This window comes from Engraulis encrasicolus, chromosome 12, assembly GCF_034702125.1.
Source record: "Engraulis encrasicolus isolate BLACKSEA-1 chromosome 12, IST_EnEncr_1.0, whole genome shotgun sequence".
NCBI lineage: Eukaryota > Metazoa > Chordata > Actinopteri > Clupeiformes > Engraulidae > Engraulis > Engraulis encrasicolus.
This window is the reverse complement of record NC_085868.1, coordinates 27,029,189-27,051,234: the sequence shown is the minus strand read 5'-3', so window position 1 is coordinate 27,051,234 and position 22,046 is coordinate 27,029,189. Positions and strand designations below refer to the sequence as shown.

The window sequence follows — 22,046 nt, the reverse complement described above, 5'->3', positions numbered from 1 at the left end:
GTCGGTTAATTAGTAATGAAACATTCTGTGGAAAAAAACAGACCTTGTAGGCAGAGGTGGAAAAAGTACAGGAAAAAACTGTGATAAAAGAAAAAGTATCTGTACTCTCCTTAAATCCTACTCAAGTAAAAGTAATAGTACCGATCTAAAAACCTTACTCATGTAAAAGTAAAAAAAAGTTGTTCACCTAAATTGTAATTTGAGTAAAAGGTACTTAGTTAGTTACTTTTAATTACCTTACCTCTGAGGAATTAAATGATTCTTTTTCTTGGATATCCTTCTTCATCACCTCTCTCTTGCTTAGCAACAGCCATCATCCAACACATGGATCCATGGTAAGTATTTTGATGGTATGAAAATGCTGTGTGCAAGCCTGAGTAATTTCTGGCAGGTTGATTGAATGATTGAGTCATTGAATCAGTCAGATTTTATTCAGTACTCAGGCCTGGTTCCAATATAATTGAGTAAAGTACTTGGGGACAAAATATAAACAAGTCAAAGTGCAAATAAAACAAAACATAAATTACAGAGTAAGTACTCATAAAAGCTACTCAATTATAGTAACTTGAGAAAATATAATTAGTTGATTTCCACTCCTACTGGTAGGCTTTCCGGTAAATTCCTTGAATTTTCAGTTGGATAGATGATCTTGTATCGGCCTGGCGATGAAGAAAAGATCATTAAATCATTAAAAATGTTCTTGTGGAAGTCTGGATCTCTTGTAGCTGATAAGCAGAGTCTGGCAAACCTTTGGTTTTGGCCCATTGCCATCTCACTGCCCTAAAGCAACATTTGAGCTGGGTTAAAGTGCACAGTACTTTAGCCAGTGTTAATGTAACTCTTAAAGAGTTGAAATGAACTCCGTTTTAGTCCCACTCTAGCCTGATTATCATCGTCGTTCAAATATCTTCGAGACTTGGTCTGACCAAGAGCATAGCAACATTTCCCAAACGGCATGGTTGACCCGCCTCCCTTGGTTTTCTTATGGTTGTTTGCTTACCGACAAAGTGGGAGGAGTTCCCATATTTTCGGGAACTCATAAAGTTGGCTACTTGCATTGCTCTTGGACTGACTAGTTGCAATGCTGAAAGTGTTGCGTCACTGGGCACAGCCTGGCTAGTTCCACTCCAAACACAGTGTCAATTTTACTCTTTGATCAGTGCCACATTTTCAGAATTACAGCCCCGGCCAGCATTATTATTGCCACCCCTTCATTTTATTTACAAAATGTGTAATATCTCCAGAAATAATACTAAACGGAAATATACTCATATAGTACATACCACCAGGATCTTTTCATTGGAGGTCCAAAGATATTTAGAATAGAAAATTGTTGGGTTTTCTTGTCAAAATTGTTTTTATAATTTCAAAGAAAGGGCATGAGCAACAATTTTGGCACCCCTCCTCAACACACTGACTGCTTTTTATTTTATTTGAAAACTATAACGACATAAGACACTAGCGATATACCGAATCCAATGTTTGGTTTTGACTTTAACCGAACATTGCACTTTTTTGATGGGGTTCGGTTTCAGCCAAACTCAAGTGTGCCAAGCAAACCGAATTCTACCATGTGTGTAAGTGCAACGTGATTACGTCGTCAGTTTGCTTGCAGTCATCAAGGAGTGAGCTGAAATGGTGTTGTGTGGCAGTAGGTTACTTTTTCTTCTTCGCCTGTTTTTATTGGTTTTTATGTAGTCGAGGCTTTTCGGTCAGTCTTTGACCACGCAGATCGCTGTGTCAGTGGAGCGAAAAGGGTTTTTTAGTTTCTTTTAAAGTCTCGATCATAGGCCTATATGCTGAACAAAACTCTATGGAAGCAAGTGGTCATTACAAGAGGTGTGGCAGTAAGTCCCGGTAACATAGGCATACACATTTAAATTGAGTAACATATTCTGTTAGGCCTACGGTACATCTATGTAACACCCAACAACTTAATAACTTCCCACCAACGTAATAACTCTGCCCACGTGATTTAAAAATGTGCAGTTCAGAAGTAGCCTAATAGCCCGGCCAACGTAATAATTTCCCTTCAACGTAATAACTGTTGCCTACGGTCAACGTAATACACATGCTTCCAACCAATGAGATAACTTCCACCAATAAAGCTAGGTTCACACACACGTGAATCTTGTAATCTCTTTTTAATCTTGTTTTATGTTTATTATTTTATGGTTTTTATTGTGTAATTTTATCTCTTCATCCATATTAATTTGTTCTGTTTTGTCTGTGTCCTGTCTGTAAATGTAAATGTAATGTGTGCTGCCGCCTTGGCCAGGGCTCACTTGTAAAAGAGAATTTTATTCTCAATGTGATTTTATTTCCTTGGTTAAATAAAGGTAAAATAAAAAAATTAAAAAAGTGACTGCTAGTTTCTCGCCACTAGCTCACTCGCCTACTCGCCACTTGCTTATGGAATGTTCCCATGGCTTTAACTGTCAATGCACAGGCGAGAAGTACCAAACTCTGCATTCCAATTGGTTACTCGCTTACTCGCCTCGCTCGAAGTTAAAATATTTTCAACTTGGAACCCGCCCACATCACATCGCTGGAACACATAGATATTCTATTGACTGAGCTCGCTGAGCGAGTAACTAGCAGGGACGTGTGTGAACAAGGCTTAATGCCCCTGCTGAAAATGATGCGTATCGTTAAATGTGACAGATAAGAGATGAGAATGTCATTGGGAACACAGCCATCCTGAAATGTCTTAGCCCCCTCAATACAAATAAAAGCTTACTTGTTATCTATTAAGCAAATGATCACATTTATTACAAGTGCATTGGTGGGGCAAAAGTGAAACGTAACGAAATAAAATGTAACAAAATGTAAGACTTCTGAAGCTTCCCACCAAGGTGATATTTTTCTGACAACTTAATAATTACGTTGGCAGGAAGTATGTGTATTAAGTTGGTAGCTTGGTGGGTGTTACACATCTACAAACAAAATGCCATTTGAGACAAGAATTTGATGGAACGAATAGTGTGATCCACTCTAGTCAAAAATGAGACGAAAAACAGAGATACATTTCGGAAGCTTTATTTCTGAATAGGCCTACACATTTTGTGTTTGGTGGTATGTCTCTGTTCGGAGGAAGTTCCCTGGCTTCTCCATGAGCTCCATGGAAGCCAAGACAGAGAACAGCAGCATCCTCAGGTGGAGTGCCTTCAATTTAGATGGAAAAGGCAACATACACCCTAGAACAGAGCAAGCCACAATGACAACAGTATGACATTGTTTGGCAATGATAAGTCTGGTGGAGCAGGGAAGGTGGTGGGTGCAAAACAAGCAGCAAAAAGCAATGACAGGAAAACAAATTCGGTAGTTTAAATAAAGTCCGTCAAAGGCCAGCATCCAATTGCGAGCAGCAGCTGATTAACTAAAGCGCACCTTATTCATGGACAGCTGTAGGGGTTACAGTAGGTCGGCGTCAGCCAATAGGCAAAAGGGAGCGTTGCCTACGTGGTCTGCCAGAACTATCGGAGGTTGCTCGATTTGTGTAGCCTTCCACTGTTATAATAAAATGAGCCACATCTGGGACCCAAACATTTACCATGAAAAATTGTACATAACACAGTCAGTAAACCGTAACTTTTTGTTATAGAAGTGCTTGACCTTTACTTACCGTAAGAAGGAATGCACTCAAGTAGGGCTCGGCAATATAACGATATATATCGTTATCGTGATAGAAAATTGTATATCGTGCCCTTTCTCCTCTGTCGTTTATATCGTGATAAACTAATTTGATCAGTTTTATACAATTTAATATAATTTAATTACATTTCATGTTGCCACTATACATGCTCCAAGTTAGTGTAACTGTTAAAACTAATATAAAAAGATTCAATTTAAAGAAATGTGGTTTTGCGACAGGACAAAATAGAGAAAATAAAGAGGATAACTGAAAACAAACAAAGGATAATTGTGGTATATCGTGAATATATCGTTATCGTGATATAAAGTAATTCATATCGTGATATAGGTTTTTTCCCATATCGTCCAGCCCTACACTCAAGTGAACGGGAGAATGGGTTTAAGATTAATTTGCATTCGACATGCGTCTTAAAGAAACACTCTGCAACTTTTTCATAGTCATGAAATGGCTGGGAACTCCAGGTTTTGCTTGACTGACCCGTTATGGCGAAAAGGGCAACATTTCCATCACCGTCTGGTGGTTCTGCTCCGAAACAGCACTTGCAGTTTTACCTGGCGGTGCCGCGCCCTTTGTTGTGGAATTTGCGGCCGCTAGGGGCGTCTAGATTTCTATGCTGTATGAGCGGAACGAGACCCATTCATCCCCTTCGTTTGCTAACAGCAGCAGCTCGCTGAAAGCTGGCTACTGGCTAGCTGATTGTAAAATATCACGCTGGCATGCAGCGAAAACAACGAATGGGACTGCAAATAAATCACGAGCTAATTGAGATGAAAGGTTTCAAATAACAGGCAAATAAATCGCTTGTGTGAACATCGGAAAAGGGCTTCAAAACGGAGAGAGTCGAACACCAAAAGAGCAAAGATGTGGATTTTATCATTCATTCACTGCACTGGGATTTATGCATTAGCATTCTCAAAGCCCACGCCACCTCGTTTAGTTTACAAAGCTACACAAATGTATACGAGTTGAAATTTGATGGCGCACATTTTACTTGATGTCAAAGGACACAATCAGTCGAGCGAGGCTAAAAATATATGTTGTTGCCGATCAAGAGGAGACAAAACGTGATTTCTAGCCGACTTATGGGTGTCCACTTTCACTTTCAACACCACACGATAAAAACGTGTCTTGTCACCTCGACTTCGGAATCTTTATTATTACAACAAAATAAGCAATAGGCTTTTGTCTCCTCGATCTTCTAATGTACAGGTACTATATAGTTACTGGAAATGTGAAATAAAGACGGGGATATCTGCCGGGAACAAGTGGATCAAATAATATCCATCTGAAGGAAGTGCAAACATGATTGCAGTTGTGTGAAGTGAATAGTCGAAGCAGCTAACTCATAAGCAAGGGGGGGAATCGCACATATGATAAAGCCTCTTAGAAGTGGAGAGAGCTGAATGCAAGGAAGGGAATCTGGCTAATTACAGAGGACGAAGAAATTTAATTCGCACATAATCTCGAAGCCAATGTCTGTCTAATTTAGTTCAATGCACATTTTCGGCAGAACCACTAGAGGCCGCCATAAAGTTGTTTACATCGGTGTGTTTATGTCAAAGTTGCATAGGATATCTTTAAAGGGTTTATGAAACGAAAACAAAGTAAAGGAATTTGACCATTTCCAGGACAGATTCTGACAGTTTTGTGAATAAAATGGGATATTGTCTTGGTGATATTTTGTCCTAAAAGTCATGTTAAAACGTTTCCAAAAAGTGTTCTGTTCCCTTGTTTTCGTGACATGCAAATTTTATGCAAATGATATGCATGACATAAAAGGGGAAAGTTCACCTCATTCCACCTTGTTCAGATCAATGGCGGCTAGTACCAAACCAAAGCGCAGTGTCAAGCAGTGTGTTGCTGGAGGGCCGAACGGTGCCAGCTGCAAAAATGGCTACTTGACAGAAGGAATATCTTTGCACAAGTTCCCTTCTGTGAAGAATGATGGAACTGTGGCCGACAAGGAGAAGGCTAAAACAAGGGCTCTGTGGATCCATTTCGTACGCAGGCACCGGTGTGGCAGCTTTTGTGATATGCACCGGATTCTCATCCGCCCTGTAGGCTATCTGCTTGTAGGACAGACCGAGTAAAGTTAAGTAGAGGGTACAGTTGGGCTAAATCAAATATGCCTGTGTAACAACAAGACTCTGATCTAATTCCAAAGTGTAGGCATAACATAAATGACAGCCCCAAAACATTTGCTGACCATATTGAAGATTGTGTAATCTCTGTTTATGTTGACATTCGCTTCCTGCCATACATTTGTCCCACATCGCTTGCCATAGCCTCGTACAAGCAGATGTACATGTGGATGAGAATTCTGGTGCATATCACAAAAGCTGCCACACCGGCGTGGTTTTGAAGCAAGCTCGTGGTCACTGTTGTGCTCGGCACATTTCCACCCCTCATGCTTCACCACAAATGTGGAGATCGCGGCATGGTTGGACTGAAGAGAATGCTATTGTCTCAAGCAGTTCCAACAATTGACATCGCCGGCGTGCAGACTGAAACTGCCCCTGTAACTGCTCGTGCACTGCTTTGCTTTAGGCTACGTTTTACTTTGTCCATCTGCTTTGTATGTTGTTTTCAGGAAAGGGTAATGCACATTACATGCCAAACCGATGCGAATGCTATCGGGATATGCACTTTTTGTTGATTGCCATTCAACTGGTCAATAAATTGGTTTTGCGAGGATATCCGCGCTTCAGCCTCCGTGGTGCTCTCGGTCAAGGACAGCCAACTCACAGACTGGGCTACTGCTTAGCGAATAAACGGAGATGCATATAGCGTAGCTTTTTTCTCTCTTCTTCTTTTTTAGGATTTCGGGGCTGCTCCAACAGCCTATTACCTCAGTTTTTTCTCTAGTTGACAATATTTTTGCATGTACATGCATTTCAATCAAACTATATCGCGCAATTGAATCAAAATGCCCCCCATTTGTCAACAAATACACACGCCATGTCATCTTTGGGTCATGGCAAAGCGCCCTTAGCAACCGTAACCATAAACAAAACGAACTGTCAGGCTGTCAACAATCGTCACTTCGCCTGTCAGACATGTCACTTTCTGCAGATGTATCAGTGCCTCTGAAATAGATTTGTGCTGCTGTTTTTTTTTCTCATGAGGTTGGATGTGTGGTTTTTCGACACTCTGATGTTTGTATCAGAATTTTGGTTCCTTTCTAAGATGTGGGTCCATCAAATGTGTGTTGTTTTCTCAGATCGCCATACTAGCAAACCAGGGACTTTCCTCTATGATGTCACAGCCCAGCTCATTAGTCAAACCAAATTTCACAGAATTCACACTTTGAGTTGGCATTTTCACAAGTTCCTCCAGGATGATTGGGTTCAAAGTCTCATCGATGCTATCAGAAAAAACAAGGCTTTAATGGGAATGACCGTTTGTTTGTTTCATAAACCCTTTAAAGTAACATTTTCATGTTTTTCTCATATCTTTTTTTTCCCCCCAAAGTAGTAATATTAAATTCAAATCTATTTGAATCAGTCCTCACCTTCAACATATCTTACAATTTAATTGGCATTACACAAAAGAATAAACTGTCACGCATGGTGAACCAGGCTATCAAAATTACTGGCTCACTTCAACCCTCCCTATCTGATCTGTACAGTAGTGCAGTGATCAGGAAAGCTGACCAGATCATAGAGGACCCCTCTCACCCCCTCCATCACTCCTTCCAACTGCTGCCATCCGGTTGACGGTTCAGTGTTCCACTGGCGCACAAGAACAGATTCAAGAAATCTTTCGTCCCCTCAGCTGTGGCCATACTGAACAAAAGATGAGCTGTCCAGTCTCAGCATGCATGTCTTGTCTTGTTTTTGTCCTGTTTTGTCAAGTCTTGTCTAATGTCTGTGAGAATCACTGAAGCCACGCCAAAGACAATTTTCTGTTTCATCTGTAACAGACAATAAAGTTGTATCTAATCTCATCTAATCTAATCTAATTTGTAAAAAGAATTAATTTGAGCCATGATTGGATTTGTGTGCTGACATTGAGTCAGCATATTGTGTTTTTGAGGCCACAATACAGTCCAGAAGTCCAGGGTTCACCTGAGAAAGCACACACACACACACACACACACACACACACACACACACACACACACACACACACACACACACACACACTGATGGTGGTAGTAAATATTGATGTAAAGGAAAAGGAAGACAAGAATTACACTCAGTTAGGTGGTGGTGACATGTTTATGTCAGCCTTTAACCCTTGACCACACAAATGTCATCTTGTCATTTCAAAGATTCAGACATTTCATAAATGTGCCCAGGGCACTCTTCTGTTAGCAATGTTTGGAGAAAAAGGGGTCACATGTTAACAAAAACAAGCAAAAAAGCATGACAAAACAGAATTGCAGATTGTATCTTGTTTAAACGTGAATGGAATTCGTTTTCGTGTGGATGGGATGCTATTGCACTGACAGGCTACTACCCTAGCCAGGGGGAACGTTAAAAGGTTAATCCAGTCAAATATCACACACATAAGTTGAAAATGGGTGTATGGTCAAGACGACGTGGGCTTAAGTAAAGATAATAAGGAATTGTACACCAACGACTTACCTTTAATCCATTTATTGCAGTGTGACGTTTTGGGCCCGAAATGGGTTAACGCAGCAGTTCTTAAGATGGGGTCCTGGCCGCCCCTGGGAGGGCACCAGAGTTTGCTGGGGGTCCACGGAATTTTGTCTGCATTGAGACTTTGAACAAAATTCTGCTTCTGAACATTGTCATTAGACCAAATTAAAACCAAATGTTTAGTTTTGCACCACAGCACTTCTCCAGATTGTATCTTGCTTAAATGCAAGTGGAATTTGGTCCCGTGTGTATGGAATGCTATTCCCCTGACAGACTACTACCCTAGCCGTGGGGCGAGGATTGAGCCTCTCTCTCTGCCTCAGCATGCACCAGGACCGGAGTATGTTTCCCTAAAGAAAAGTTTTTTGTTTTTTAAAGGGACACTGTGTGAGATTTTTAGTTGTTAATTTCCAGAATTCATGCTGCCCATTCACTAATGTTACCTTTTTCATTAATACTTACCACCAGCATCAAATTCTAAGTATTCATTATGACTGGAAAAATTGCACTTTTCATACATGAATAGGGGGATCTTCTCCATGGAATTGAATTTCCAAAAATAGACATTTTTAGCTGCAAAAATGACTGTACTTGGACCATACTAGAAAACGTGTTTATTACTTAGTAAACTTCATGTTAAGATCAAATTTGGCAATAGGCAGCCCAGTTGCAGCATAGCTGCAGTACCTTTTTTGACCATTTCCTGCACAGTGTCCCTTTAAGTATTCTTTCGGGGCTTTTTGCCTTTATTATTATATGACAGTGTGAGAGTAGACAGGAAATGACTGGGAGAGAGAGATGGAACAGGGTCGGGAAATAGACATTTTTAGCTGCAAAAATGACTGTACTTGGACCATACTAGAAAACGTGTTTATTACTTAGTAAACTTCATGTTAAGATCAAATTTGGCAATAGGCAGCCCAGTTGCAGCATAGCTGCAGTACCTTTTTTGACCATTTCCTGCACAGTGTCCCTTTAAGTATTCTTTCGGGGCTTTTTGCCTTTATTATTATATGACAGTGTGAGAGTAGACAGGAAATGACTGGGAGAGAGAGATGGAACAGGGTCGGGAAATAGACATTTTTAGCTGCAAAAATGACTGTACTTGGACCATACTAGAAAACGTGTTTATTACTTAGTAAACTTCATGTTAAGATCAAATTTGGCAATAGGCAGCCCAGTTGCAGCATAGTTGCAGTACCTTTTTTGACCATTTCCTGCACAGTGTCCCTTTAAGTATTCTTTCGGGGCTTTTTGCCTTTATTATTATATGACAGTGTGAGAGTAGACAGGAAATGACTGGGAGAGAGAGATGGAGCAGGGTCGGGAAACGACCGGACTCGAACCGGGGTCCCCATGCATTGTAAGCCCAAATGTGGGGGGCTTAGCGCGCTGCGTGGCAGTTTCGCTGTCGGCTGAAACTTGACAATATTACTGTGGGCTTTGAGAAACCAATGTGGATTTAAATGAAATGTACAATAACCTGGGAGTTATATCCTTCTGATTTCTTACAGGTTTGGCATTTATGAGTCAGTCTCCGCTAGCATCTTGCTAATGAAATTGCTTTACGGCAGTCGTGATCACAGCAATGCAACCGGTCGACCAATCCAAACGCAGCCTCTGCCCTCCTCCACGCTCCTTGGTTGGCGCCACTTAGTGGACAGTACCACCTGGGAAAAGTCTAGAGTTTTGTCTCTCGTAATACCCAGGGGGTCAGGATTTGGCTGGTAAGTTTCGACGATTAGCAAGGCACTTCCTCGTCGCAATTTTCTCAGAAGGTGGATGATGATTGGTGGATGAGCGCGTTTAGTGTTGGGCACACATACACTGTACCTATACAGGTCTGTGGTTGGGCAGCTTATAATACCTCCATGCATCCAATGCCCGTCTTCCATATATCTTTCTGGACAATGTAATTGGCTGAATAAACTGTTGGCGGAAACGACTCCATCTTTGAAGCTGAAAAGTTTGTTCAATTTTGGCTGAATTTACTGGCCTAGCATTTCCCATTGAAATGACTGAAGGCGGGACTTCACTCTCTCCAGTTCTTATACTACCTCCATGGCAATACCCATAGACCCTCTCTGGCGCAGGCTTCTAGAGTGAGACCGATTCTGGCTGCGCTCCTGACTGGTGTGAATGCCTGTGTGTCTGTTTATGTCCTGTACATTGTAACATGGAGGAGTGATCACCTGTGCCCTTGAGAGCAGGGTAAGTGAATGCACGCAGGCCTGTAGTCAGCCTGCCAAGCCCCAAAAATATATGTTTGATGGCATTTTCTGTTAAAAGTTGGCAACCATGCCAGAAGTTATCAGCATGGGCTAAGGTTTCAGAATCACCTGGTTGCCAACACGGAACTTGACCTTTAAGGTCAAATATGAAAGTCAAAAGGTCAACCACGGTCAAATAACAGTGTTATTTAGTTAAACATTGTTAAAAAGATGTTAAAAGTGGGCAACCATGCCAGAAGTCATCAGCATGGACTAAGGATTCAGAATCAACTTGTTGCCAACACGGAACTTGACCTTTAGGGTCAAATTTAAAGGTCAAAAGGTCAAAACCAGGGTATTTTCTTGCTAGTCTTTTTTGGGAACTGTATATTCATGGAATTCTTTTTCAAATGTAAGCAACCATGCTAGATGGAATCACCTTTTTGCCAACATGGAACTTGACCTTTAAGGTCAAATATGAATGTCAAAAACAATGCATTTTCTGGTTTGCCTTTTTTGGGGGGGGGGGGGGGTTCATATTCATGGGAGTCTTTTTCAAAAGTTGACAATCATGCTAGAAGTTATCAGCATGGACTAAGGTTTCATGGTCCATGGTTGCCAGCATGGAACCTGACCTTTAAGGTCAAATTTGAAGGTCAAAAGGTCAACCAGGGTAAAAAAATAAATATATTTTGGGTTTTTTGTGCTTTCATAAAATACAAGTTGTTTGCATGATGTAATGAATAATTAGTACCTGGAGGAGATATTTCGTATTATTTAAATCATTTTAGGTGAGTGAAAGTATTGGAACAAATAATCGTAAAGAAAATAAAACACTGTTTTGATGAGGTTTCTCCCGAAGCGGACAGCGCTGTCAAAAGTTGCATTTGGGGTTTTCTGTCAGTGGACGGTGGAAGTGGTCGCGAGAGTCACACTTAACCTACTGTAAGTATCTGATGACTCTGGACAGTGATTAATTAACCTTTTAATCCTACTTAGAGCCCATTTAAACCCAAGTCTTCAGTGAACAACAAAAACAAGGAAAGTTGCCTTTCTGTTCTAATACTTTAGGGGACTGTATATTTAGAAGTTATATAGTCTTTATTGGACGACTTAGAGAATGTCTATGCTAAGGAATTTTTAAGTCTTATTGACATTTTTAGCCTTACACAGCATGTAACAGGACCAACACACAACCAAGGTCACACTCTAGACCTAATAATAACAAAAGGCCTCAATGCTTGTGCTAGTGTCAAAGACTATGGCTTTTCTGACCATTACTGCATTTTTTCTGATGTTTCTATGTACCCTCATGTTCAAAGGGAATCTGTTACAGTCAAAAAACGTATAATCAACTGTGAGACAGCCTCACTCTTTCAGCAAGCACTTTCAGAGATCCAAAGTCAAACTTCAGAGAATGCAGATGATCTCATGGTTAATTTTAATGCAAGGATGACCCATATTATGGATGTTATTGCCCCCGAAAAAATCAAAACAGTGGGACATAAAAAAGCCCCTTGGAGAATGAATCCCACAGTTATATTGCTAAAGCAAGAATGCAGGAGGGCTGAAAGACAGTGGCGTAAATCCAAACTTGAAGTCCACTACCAAATCTATAAACACACACTCTCGAAATACAACCAAGAAATTTCTAAAGCTAGACAATCTTTTTTCTCTGACATAATTAACAGAAATATTAATAATGCACGCGTCCTGTTTGGCACTGTGGAAAAGCTAGCAAGGCCCCCAAATCAAATGCCCTCTGAGTTCCTCTCAGTCAGCAAATGCAATGAGTTTGCATCCTTTTTCAAAGGTAAGATTGAAAAAATACGTACAAACATACTCACACATGTGCAACCGACCCAAGATTCGGACCAACTTGTTACGGTGAAGTTAAATCCTAACCTCATGAGAAATTTTAATTTAGTTGATGTGGACATTCTTAATAGAACGGTACAAAGTCTTAGCTCCTCTACATCTGACTTAGATATTCTACCAACAGCCTTCTTCAAATCCATCTTACACCTAATATCACCAGATGTACTTCAGATCATCAACACCTCACTACAAACAGGCATATTCCCAGGCTGTCTGAAAGAAGCAGTTGTGAAACCCTTACTGAAAAAGAACAACCTGGATGCACTGGTACTAAACAACTATAGGCCCATATCCAATCTACCATTTATGGGTAAAATAATAGAGAAAATTGTTTTTAACCAATTAACTGCCTTTTTAATGTCTAATAGCTATTTTGATAAGTTTCAATCTGGTTTCCGTGCCTACCACAGCACTGAAACAGCTCTTATCAAAGTTATGAATGACATAAGATTGAATTCTGATGCTGGCAAATCATCCGTCTTGGTACTTCTTGATTTGAGTGCTGCTTTCGATACAGTTAATCATTCTATACTACTACATAGACTGGAACACTGGGTTGGTTTTACGGGCATAGTGATCGACTGGTTAAAATCGTACTTACAACAAAGAAGTTTTTTTGTCGCCATTGGAAGACATACTTCATCACCAATGTCTCTGGATTGTGGGGTCCCCCAGGGCTCCATTCTGGGACCACTACTGTTCAATCTGTATATGTTGCCACTGGGACACATTATCGAGAATAACTACATAAATTACCATAGCTATGCGGATGATACCCAGCTCTACTTATCTATGTCCCCCAATGACTACACCCCCCTTGAATCACTCTATCATTGCATGGACCAAATTAACAAATGGATGTCTCACAATTTCCTCCAGCTGAACACAGAAAAAACTGAAGTAATTATATTTGGGAAAAGAGAGGAGAGACAAAAGATTGCTACTATCCTTGAAACGAAGGGACAAAAACCAAGGGAAACAGTTAAAAATCTTGGGGTCCTCATTGACAGTGACCTAAATTTCAACAGTCACATGAAAGCTATTACTAAGTCTGCATTCTATCACATAAAAAACGTCTCTAAATTTAGGGGCCTGATGTCTAAACATGATCTGGAGAAGCTAATACATGCCTTCATTTCTAGTAAAGTCGATTACTGTAACAGTCTGTTTACTGGCCTCCCAAATAAGACCATTAAACAGCTTCAACTGGTACAAAATGCAGCTGCAAGGGTTCTTACAAAGACAAGGAAGTTTGACCACATTACTCCAATTTTAAGATCGCTGCATTGGCTCCCAGTAAGCTACAGAATTGATTTTAAGGCAATGCTACTTGTATTTAAATCATTAAATGGAATGGGACCCACATATCTACTGGATATGTTTCAGCTGTATGCACCGGCCAGGTCACTAAGGTCAACGGAGAAGAATTTGCTGGTGATTCCAAAAGTCAAAACAAAATGTGGAGAGGCAGCTTTTAGCTTCTATGCTTCAAAGCTTTGGAACCAGCTTCCAGATGACGTAAAAAATGCACCCACTATTGATAGCTTTAAATCTAGACTCAAGACAAAGCTGTTCTCAGATGCTTTCTTAAATTATTGAATGAAAAGACGGTAAAATAAGAGAAGTAAATTAGTAAAATAAGAATTGTTTTTCAAGGTTTTATGTTTATTTATGTTTTATTTTATTATTATTTTTACCTTATGTTTTATCTTAATGTTTTAAATGTTTTTTTGACTCTAATTCATTTCCCTGTTTTCCTTTCATTTACATTTGTTAACTTTGTGAAGCACATTGAGTTGCACCTGTGTATGAAATGCGCTATATAAATAAACTTGCCTTGCCTTGCCTTGCCTTTATTATTAGGGTATGAGTGAAAGTGATTATTGCAAATTGTCAATAACAAGAATTCATCATAATGCTTCTTTACTTCAATAATAATTAAAACAATAATTAAAATTCAAATGTGATGTCAGTACATACTGGATATTTATGTATTTAAAGGAGCTATTGTTGTTGTCATTACAAAAAGGTTGTGTCATCCAGATCATGTTCTATCCCTACAGCGTTTAAACATTCTACATTTTAATCACATGCAGGTATACAGGGCTGTCCATTCCTCAGGCAACTGCAGGCATGTATTGCCCACTTGGTTCTACAACCACATCTTATCAGTCCTAAGCTACTATGTGGAACTGGAGGTTTCCTTTGCCACACAGCCATCAAGTGTTGGTCTACAACTTTCCAACCACCTGTCTCCTCAGTGTCTTTGTTAATATGTACTTTGTCAGACTGCAGCCATACATTTGCCTGCTGATTTGCTTATGCAAGATGCAATCCATATGCATCACTTGGTGGTAACATATCAATTGCCTTTTTGTCTTGTGAAAAAAGTCAATCAATACCCAAAGATAAGCATGGTGCTTGGTACAGGTGTCACAAAAACTCAAGCCTGGGAAATTGCAACCGAACATTCTACAGTGAGAACATCAAGAGAAGTATGCAATACTTGCTCTACTCTTACTGTAGGTTTTATTTTCTAACTATGATATGACATAGCAAATCAGCAAGTATCCTTCATTGCTATAACCATTTGAACACATCAGAAATAACTGAAGTCATTATTTTTTTCTATGGGAAGCATGTGAATTGATGGGGCAAAGCAAATTCACTGGTGAGCCAAGGCATATTCCATTTCATACCAGCAGCTTAATGTGCTTCACAAAGAAGAATAAAGTAATTGAGATGACCAGAATGACAATTAAAAAAATGCAAGTTAATTTTATGCTAATGAGCTATGATGAATGTCTAAGGATGACAGGCCAGAGCCCCACCATGATAAGCCAAATCAAACATTAAATTATAGGCCTACTAATTATTCAGTATACAGTACCATGCAAACAACTTGTATTTTATGAAAGCACATCACCGAAAAACTGTTTTTTTTTATTGATCTCGACTATGGTAACCAGGTGATTCTGAAACCTTAGTCCAAGCTGATAAGTTCTAGCTTGGTTGCCAACTTTTGAAAACAATAATTCCATGAATATAAAGATCACCAAAAAAGACTAACCAGAAAATACATTGTTTTTGACCTTCATATTTGACCTTAAAGGTCAAGTTCCCTGTTGGCAACCAGGTGATTCTGAAACCTTAGTCCATGCTGATAACTTCTAGCATGGTTACTAACTTTTGAAAAAGATTTCCAGGAACACAGTCCCCCAAAAAGTCTAACCTAATAATACATAGTGCTTGACCTATTAACCTTCAAATTTGACCCTAAAGCTCAAGTTCCATGTTGGCAACAAGTTGATTCTGAATCCTTAGTCCATGCTGATGACTTTTGACATGGTTGCCCACTTTTAACATCTTTTTAAACATTTTTTAACTAAATAACACTGTTATTTGACCTTTTGACCTTCATATTTGACCCTAAAGGTCAAGTGCCATGTTGGCAACCAGGTGATTCTGAAACGTTAGCCCATGCTGATAACTTCTGGCATGGTTGCCAACTTTTGAAAAAGAATTCCATGAATATACAGTTCCCAACAAAGACTAGCAAGAAAATACCCTGTTTTTGACCTTTTGGCCTTCAAATTTGACCCTAAAGGTCAAGTGCAGTTGTTGGCAACAAGTTGATTCTGAATCCTTTGTCCATGCTGATGGCTTCTGGCATGGTTGCCCACTTTTAACAACTTTGTAACAATTTTTAACTAAATAACACTGTTATCTGACCGTGGTTGACCTTTTGACCTTCATATTTGACCTTAAAGGTCAAGTTCCGTGTTGGCAACCAGGTGATTCTGAAACCTTAGCCCATGCTGATAACTTCTGGCATGGTTGCCAACTTTTAACAAAAAATACCATCAAAAGTTTATTTAGGCACCTTAGCTGCTGGTGGCAGGCTGACTACTGTGGGCATCCTCTCCTTTTCTTTCCTTTTTGTTGTTTTTCTTGAAGTGCATTTATTGTTTGTCAGTATAACGCACGTCAGTATTACGCTCTTGTGATCGGGCCATGCCCGGGCCTGTGACAATATCCCCCTCTAGTGGCGTGGGTGGCCTACATACAAAAACTGGTGAATTATTGTAAATAAACATTTTAAGGTCCACCATATACTACATAAGCAACTTACTTTAGCACAGTTCCATGTGAGTGCTTCTGGAGAAAACCACGATGGCCTTCCATTTGATATAAAAGTTGCAAAGGTTGCAATGTATGCAGATGATACAACCATGTATGCTTCTGCCAAGTCCACATCAGGTCTAACAGAGGCATTAAATGATGTGTTACAAAAAGTGGAAGCTTGGGTGAAACAGAACAAACTTGTCCTAAATATAGCTAAAACAAAAAGCATTTTATTTGGATCGAAATATTCTTTAAAAAATGACCCAGTGATTCAACTCTCTATAAACAAAATACCTATTGAACAAGTAAAGGAAACAAAACTACTGGGTGTAATTTTAGACATTAGATTGACATGGTCAAAACAAATAGATAAAATAGTGAATAAAATGAGTTGTGCCCTGGCATTGGTTAGAAGATGTAGGAATGCTATCACACAAGAATTAATGAAAAGTGTAATAAGTGCCTTGGTTCTGAGTCAGATGGAGTATTGTAACATAATATGGTCTAATGCGTGTAGAACACATCTAGCCAAACTTCAGGTAGTGCAAAACAAGGCAGCAAGACTAATTCTCCAGTGCTCACAATATATCAGCATTACACATATGCACTCTTCTTTACACTGGCTAAAAGTTGAGGATAAATTAATGGCCTCTTTATTGACTTCAACATGGGCAATATTAAATAATATATAAATAACTCCTCTGAAACAATATAGCAGATTCTGTAAAACGTCTAACTCCCATATTTATAATACAAGGTCTGCAACGACAGGGACATTTGTAGTACCCCGTGCAAATACCAATGCCCTACAAAGAACAGTGGGATACAGAGCGATCACTGCATGGAACAGTATGCCAACCTTTATCACACAAATTAGTTCTAAAGCCAGTTTTAAAAAACAAGTCAAGATATTTTTAGGAAAGAGTTATTTTTAAGAGGGTAGATGTTTATATTGATACATTTATATTTATTAGCAGGTTGTATTAAATTGTGTAATTTGAATGTATTTTGCTTATAGCCTATATGTTATTGTATTGTTTTTTTGTATGATCTCCAGGTGTATTTTTTAATACTATGATGAACTGATTTTATTGAAGAAAAGGACCCCAGGAAGAATAGCTGTGGCATTGCTAATGGGGATCCAACAAATAAACAAATAAGATGGGGGCAAGTTTTCAAGAGCGTCTCGAGCTTGTCCAAAACTACAAACATTCGATTTGCGATCATACTTCCCCGTTGCACTTTGACAAAGGAGTGTGCAAATGTAGAAGTAGGAGCAGTATCTTCTCTTCAGTCTCCTTGCCCAGGGAGTCCTTTTTGTTTTGATTACAGTGTTTGTGTTCCCAATTTCCGGATCGCAATGCTGTTCTCTCTGCCCCCGCCAGTATTTTGCGTGTTGGTCTACTGCTTTTAAAGCAAGCATGTTCAGTCGGTTGCTCGCGGTGATGTGCATAATTTGTGGCTCGCAGCAAGCGTACCGAGGGCTGAAGAAGTAAACCAACATACCATACACTGAATTTGAATGAAGACACTAGCAAGGACATTATATTTATTTATTTCAAATGTTCAATCACAATTTTACTTATTGAGGTGTTCATCTACAGGTTTCTTCATTTATCCAAGTTTTTCATCTCTGTGATCTGTAAAATATCATTCAGAAATAGGAAAAGATATCACAAATGTTAAAGGAATATAAATTAAATGTTTAAGTCTGATCATACAGCACTATTAGATTTGGGGTTTTCTGGGGGTTTTATTTAGATATTTGTGGGGGGGGGGGGGCATTTTTAAGCCTTTATTGTTTGCGATAGGACAGTGGAGGAGAGACAGGATGCATGTTGGGAGAGAGAGGCGGGGAAGGATCGGCAAATGACCTGGACCGGAACCGACCAGTGCCCAGCCATTAGAGACACGACTGGGCCAGCATTGTTAGATTTGTAAGAAAGATGTCGGTTAACGGGACTTAGCCAAACTTAACATACAGTACTGTAAATACGCAACAACTAATCTCTTGACCGAATCAATTATAACTAAATATGAACAACAAGCTTTAGAGGGCATTCTGGATAGGCCTATCACTGAGGGAATTCACCTGCTGGGTGCACATGAGTGCACATACTTGTAAAAGAGCTATCAGACCGCTACACAGGATACTGGAGGTATCATGAAGGGAGAAGATAGCCAACAGGGCTCTCATCAGGGGCGGAGCACTGGCATTGGGACAGGGGGGGGGTGGGGGATGTGTCAGAGGCGTTGGGCCCACGAAATATCATAGAATGGGGCCCCTACAAGATGTTTGACAATCGAAAGTCACTGGCAGGGGGCCCCCCAAGTGGTGAGGCCGGGGGTTCCTGGCCCCTATGACCCCCCCCCCCTGCTCCGCCCCTGGCTCTCATTAATATTTCCCATCATTGTTTGCCTCTACCAAGACCTCAACGTGCAAGTTCGGAAAAATCTGTAATGGATGGACGCACACACAGACTCAGTGACTCAAGCATGGGCGGAAAACTGCAGAACACTTTGCCTTCGGCCCTGTAGTGTACATAATCAAAGACAACAAAGCATAAACAAAAAGTTCTTGAGGACATTCCTCACATCACTGAGGGAATTCTCCTACTCAGGGTCCTGTTGGGTGCCCAGGGCAAGCCTTAGTTTCTCCCAGAAGGCCCGCGTGTCCTCTCCGGCTTTGGGCCAGCGGAGGTACGTCCGCTTCCTCACCAGGCTCCTGATCCGGTAGTGTGCTGACAGCCGGTATTCCGGAATGTCCTCCAGGAACACCAGAATCAGAACGTCCTTCTTCTCGTCAAACAGCCGGAAGCTGGCCACCTGAACCTCCCTGGAGCACCACTCGCTCTCCAGGTAGTGCTGGCTGATGACACAGATGGTCTTGCGGCTGCCGTAGATGCCGTCTATGATATTGTCCATGATGAATTTTCCTGGTTGGAAATCCCGATGGTGCAAACACAGTCTCCATCCCTGTTCCCCTTCTAGCTTGGGAAGCAACGTACCAGTGACCCAGTGTTCATCATGGAGGTTGTAGGAAACAAAAGCATCATATTGGAACCTAGCCTTTTTTGGATCCTTTTTCTTTTTGTCATAGAGAAATGCCAAGAACAAATAATAAGCATAAACTATTTGCCAGCGTAGGAAGTGATACAGGAGAGATGTGACCATAGTCAGGAGCACTACAGAAGCAGTGGAAATATAACAATAAAACCCCCAGTCAACTGAACAAGAATGCACGTCTAAATTTAGAAGGTGAGTTCCTATCAAATTTGGTGGACTATTACACCGAAATGTATTTGCTTCAAGTACTTGTGTGAAATTGTCCGTCTCCACCCATTTGATGAAGTCTTTATTGGAACAGTCACAAATGAAGGGATTTCCTCTCATCTCAAGTAAATTTAGTGCGGGAAGGGCGTTGATAACTGTGTTATTGATGGAGCTTATTTGGTTATTTTTGATCTGCAAACGACTAAGCAAGAGCAAATTGGCTTTTACAATGAAATCTAAAGTCTTTAAGTTGCAGTTTTCCAGTTGGAGGTTTTTGAGGTTTCGTAGTGGCAAGAATGTGTTAGGAGAGAGAAACGCAAGGTGATTTTCACTAAGGGCAAGGTCCGTCAGCTCATTGTTGTCTTTGAAGAAGTCATCATTTAAAAACGTAAAACCAACTTTCTGGGCCCAGAAACCTTTCAAAGTCGTTAGATTCCACAGCAAATTCACTGGTAAATATGTCTGGCTTTTATGATGAGGCTGAGATACGACTGAAAGAATGTGGAAAGCCTTCAAATGACTGAAAGGAGGGGTTTTATACCGCTTTGATGTAAAGAGATGATTGTTTTGTAAGAACAGTTCATATAAATTTGGAAGTCCTGAAAAGATGGCTGGGGTGAGGTATTTGTCTGTAATTTTATTTGCCTGCAAATTCAGGGTTTTCAAACTAATTAAAGAATCAAACGCTCCTGAATCTATTGATTCAATTTTATTGTCATTTAAAAACAATTCAGTGAGTGATGTCAGACCTCTAAAGTCATCTTCTTTGATGGAGTGCAGTGCGTTTGCACTTATCTCCAAATATCTCAATTTTGCAGGGCCATTTTTGAAAGCTCCTCTCAGTGATTCAATAGAATTTGACCCTAGTAGAAGTTCTTTTAGATCTGTCATGTTTTGAAAAACACAATCATTTATCTCAGAAATTGAGTTGTGGTACAGCTTTAGCATTTTTAGATTAACATTTTCAAATGTGCTACAATTAATTATTTTAATGTTATTAAATACAATATTTAAGGACTTCAACATGGACAAATTTTGTATGATACTAGGAATGTCCGAAAAGTCATTCTGACTCAGGTCTAAGTTGGACACATGTTTTAATGAAGTAAAGAGGTTTTCCAGCTTGGTAAGATTGTTACGATTCAAATTCAATGACCTCAAGTGCGTGCATTTGTCAAGTCCTGTTTCTGTAAAATTAGTGATATTGTTTTGACCCAGTTTTAACTCGGTTAGTGTTGGAATCAGACAAGCCTTTCTTATAAAGGCTTTAACTGAATGCACATTGCTCAATTTTAGCTGGACCAGTGACTTATTGAACGTTTGCAGTATTGTGTTAAAATCCACAAATGAGATATTAACACCGTTCAAATCAAGCCTTCTCACATTCCGAAAGAATTCGGTGCTCAGCAGCACCACCCACTCAAAATTTGGCTTTAAAAAGCAGAATGACAAATCAATGGCTGTGAGGTTGGGGAAAATATTAGCCGTGATCCTGAAAACACTGATTGGATTCGATGATAAATTCAGCATTTGAAGTTGGAGGGATGAATTTGAAATATCTGTCGACTGAAAATGTACAATCTTGTTGGAAGCAATGTGAAGTTCTTTCAGGGTTTCTATCTGGAAAATGGGTTGCACTGATGTTATGTTCCTCAGATTGTTGCCAGACAGTTGCACACGTTCCAGTTTGGAAAAGACCGAAAGTGCTGAAGGAGCTATAGTTAAAACATTATTGAAGTTCATGAGAAGCACTTTAAGATTAATCAAACCACTGAAGAACTCATCTTTGATTTGGGTCAAATGGTTCCTGTTTAGGTTCAGCTCTGTTAAGGAAGTCAAGTTTCTGAAAGCGCCTTTCTCCACACAAGAGATGATGTTGTGTGAGACGTTCAGTATCTCTAAATGAACAAGATTTCGAAAATCGTCACTCTTGATTGCTTTGATATTGTTGTGAGAAATGTCTATCTCTGTTATGACAGGAGGGAGGTTTTGAGGAACGTCTTTAAGTTGTCTCCTGTAGCAGAAAAACTTTGTTTGGTTATGTTCTGGCTCATGTAAGTGGCACTCCCCAAATGTGTATCCATTCACATGGCTGGCATAAGCAATGATGTACAGAGTGATGCAGAGAGGAGCACTGAGAGATCTGTGTAGAGTGGAGGACATGGTGTTGCTTTAGATGGCCCTCCACTGGTCCAGTTGTATGAATGCACCAATGTGGATGCAGCAATCAACCATGCAAGTCTGTAATGGAGACATCACAATAAATAAGCTTAGATTTTACTCCTCTGCATTATTGTATTA

At 40.0% G+C, this 22,046-nt stretch overlaps 1 protein-coding gene across 1 annotated transcript; it reads right to left on the bottom strand.

Annotated features, from left to right (window-relative positions):
• Positions 1-18,011: 18,011 nt before the first annotated feature.
• On the bottom strand, positions 18,012-21,974 carry LOC134459643 (toll-like receptor 13). Its single transcript, XM_063211988.1, has 2 exons — positions 19,068-21,974; positions 18,012-18,112 (listed from the first exon to the last, which is right to left on the bottom strand). The coding sequence occupies exon 1, from the start codon at positions 21,906-21,908 to the stop codon at positions 19,086-19,088; it is 2,823 nt and encodes a 940-aa protein (XP_063068058.1). The 5' UTR covers positions 21,909-21,974; the 3' UTR covers positions 18,012-18,112; positions 19,068-19,085.
• Positions 21,975-22,046: the final 72 nt, after the last annotated feature.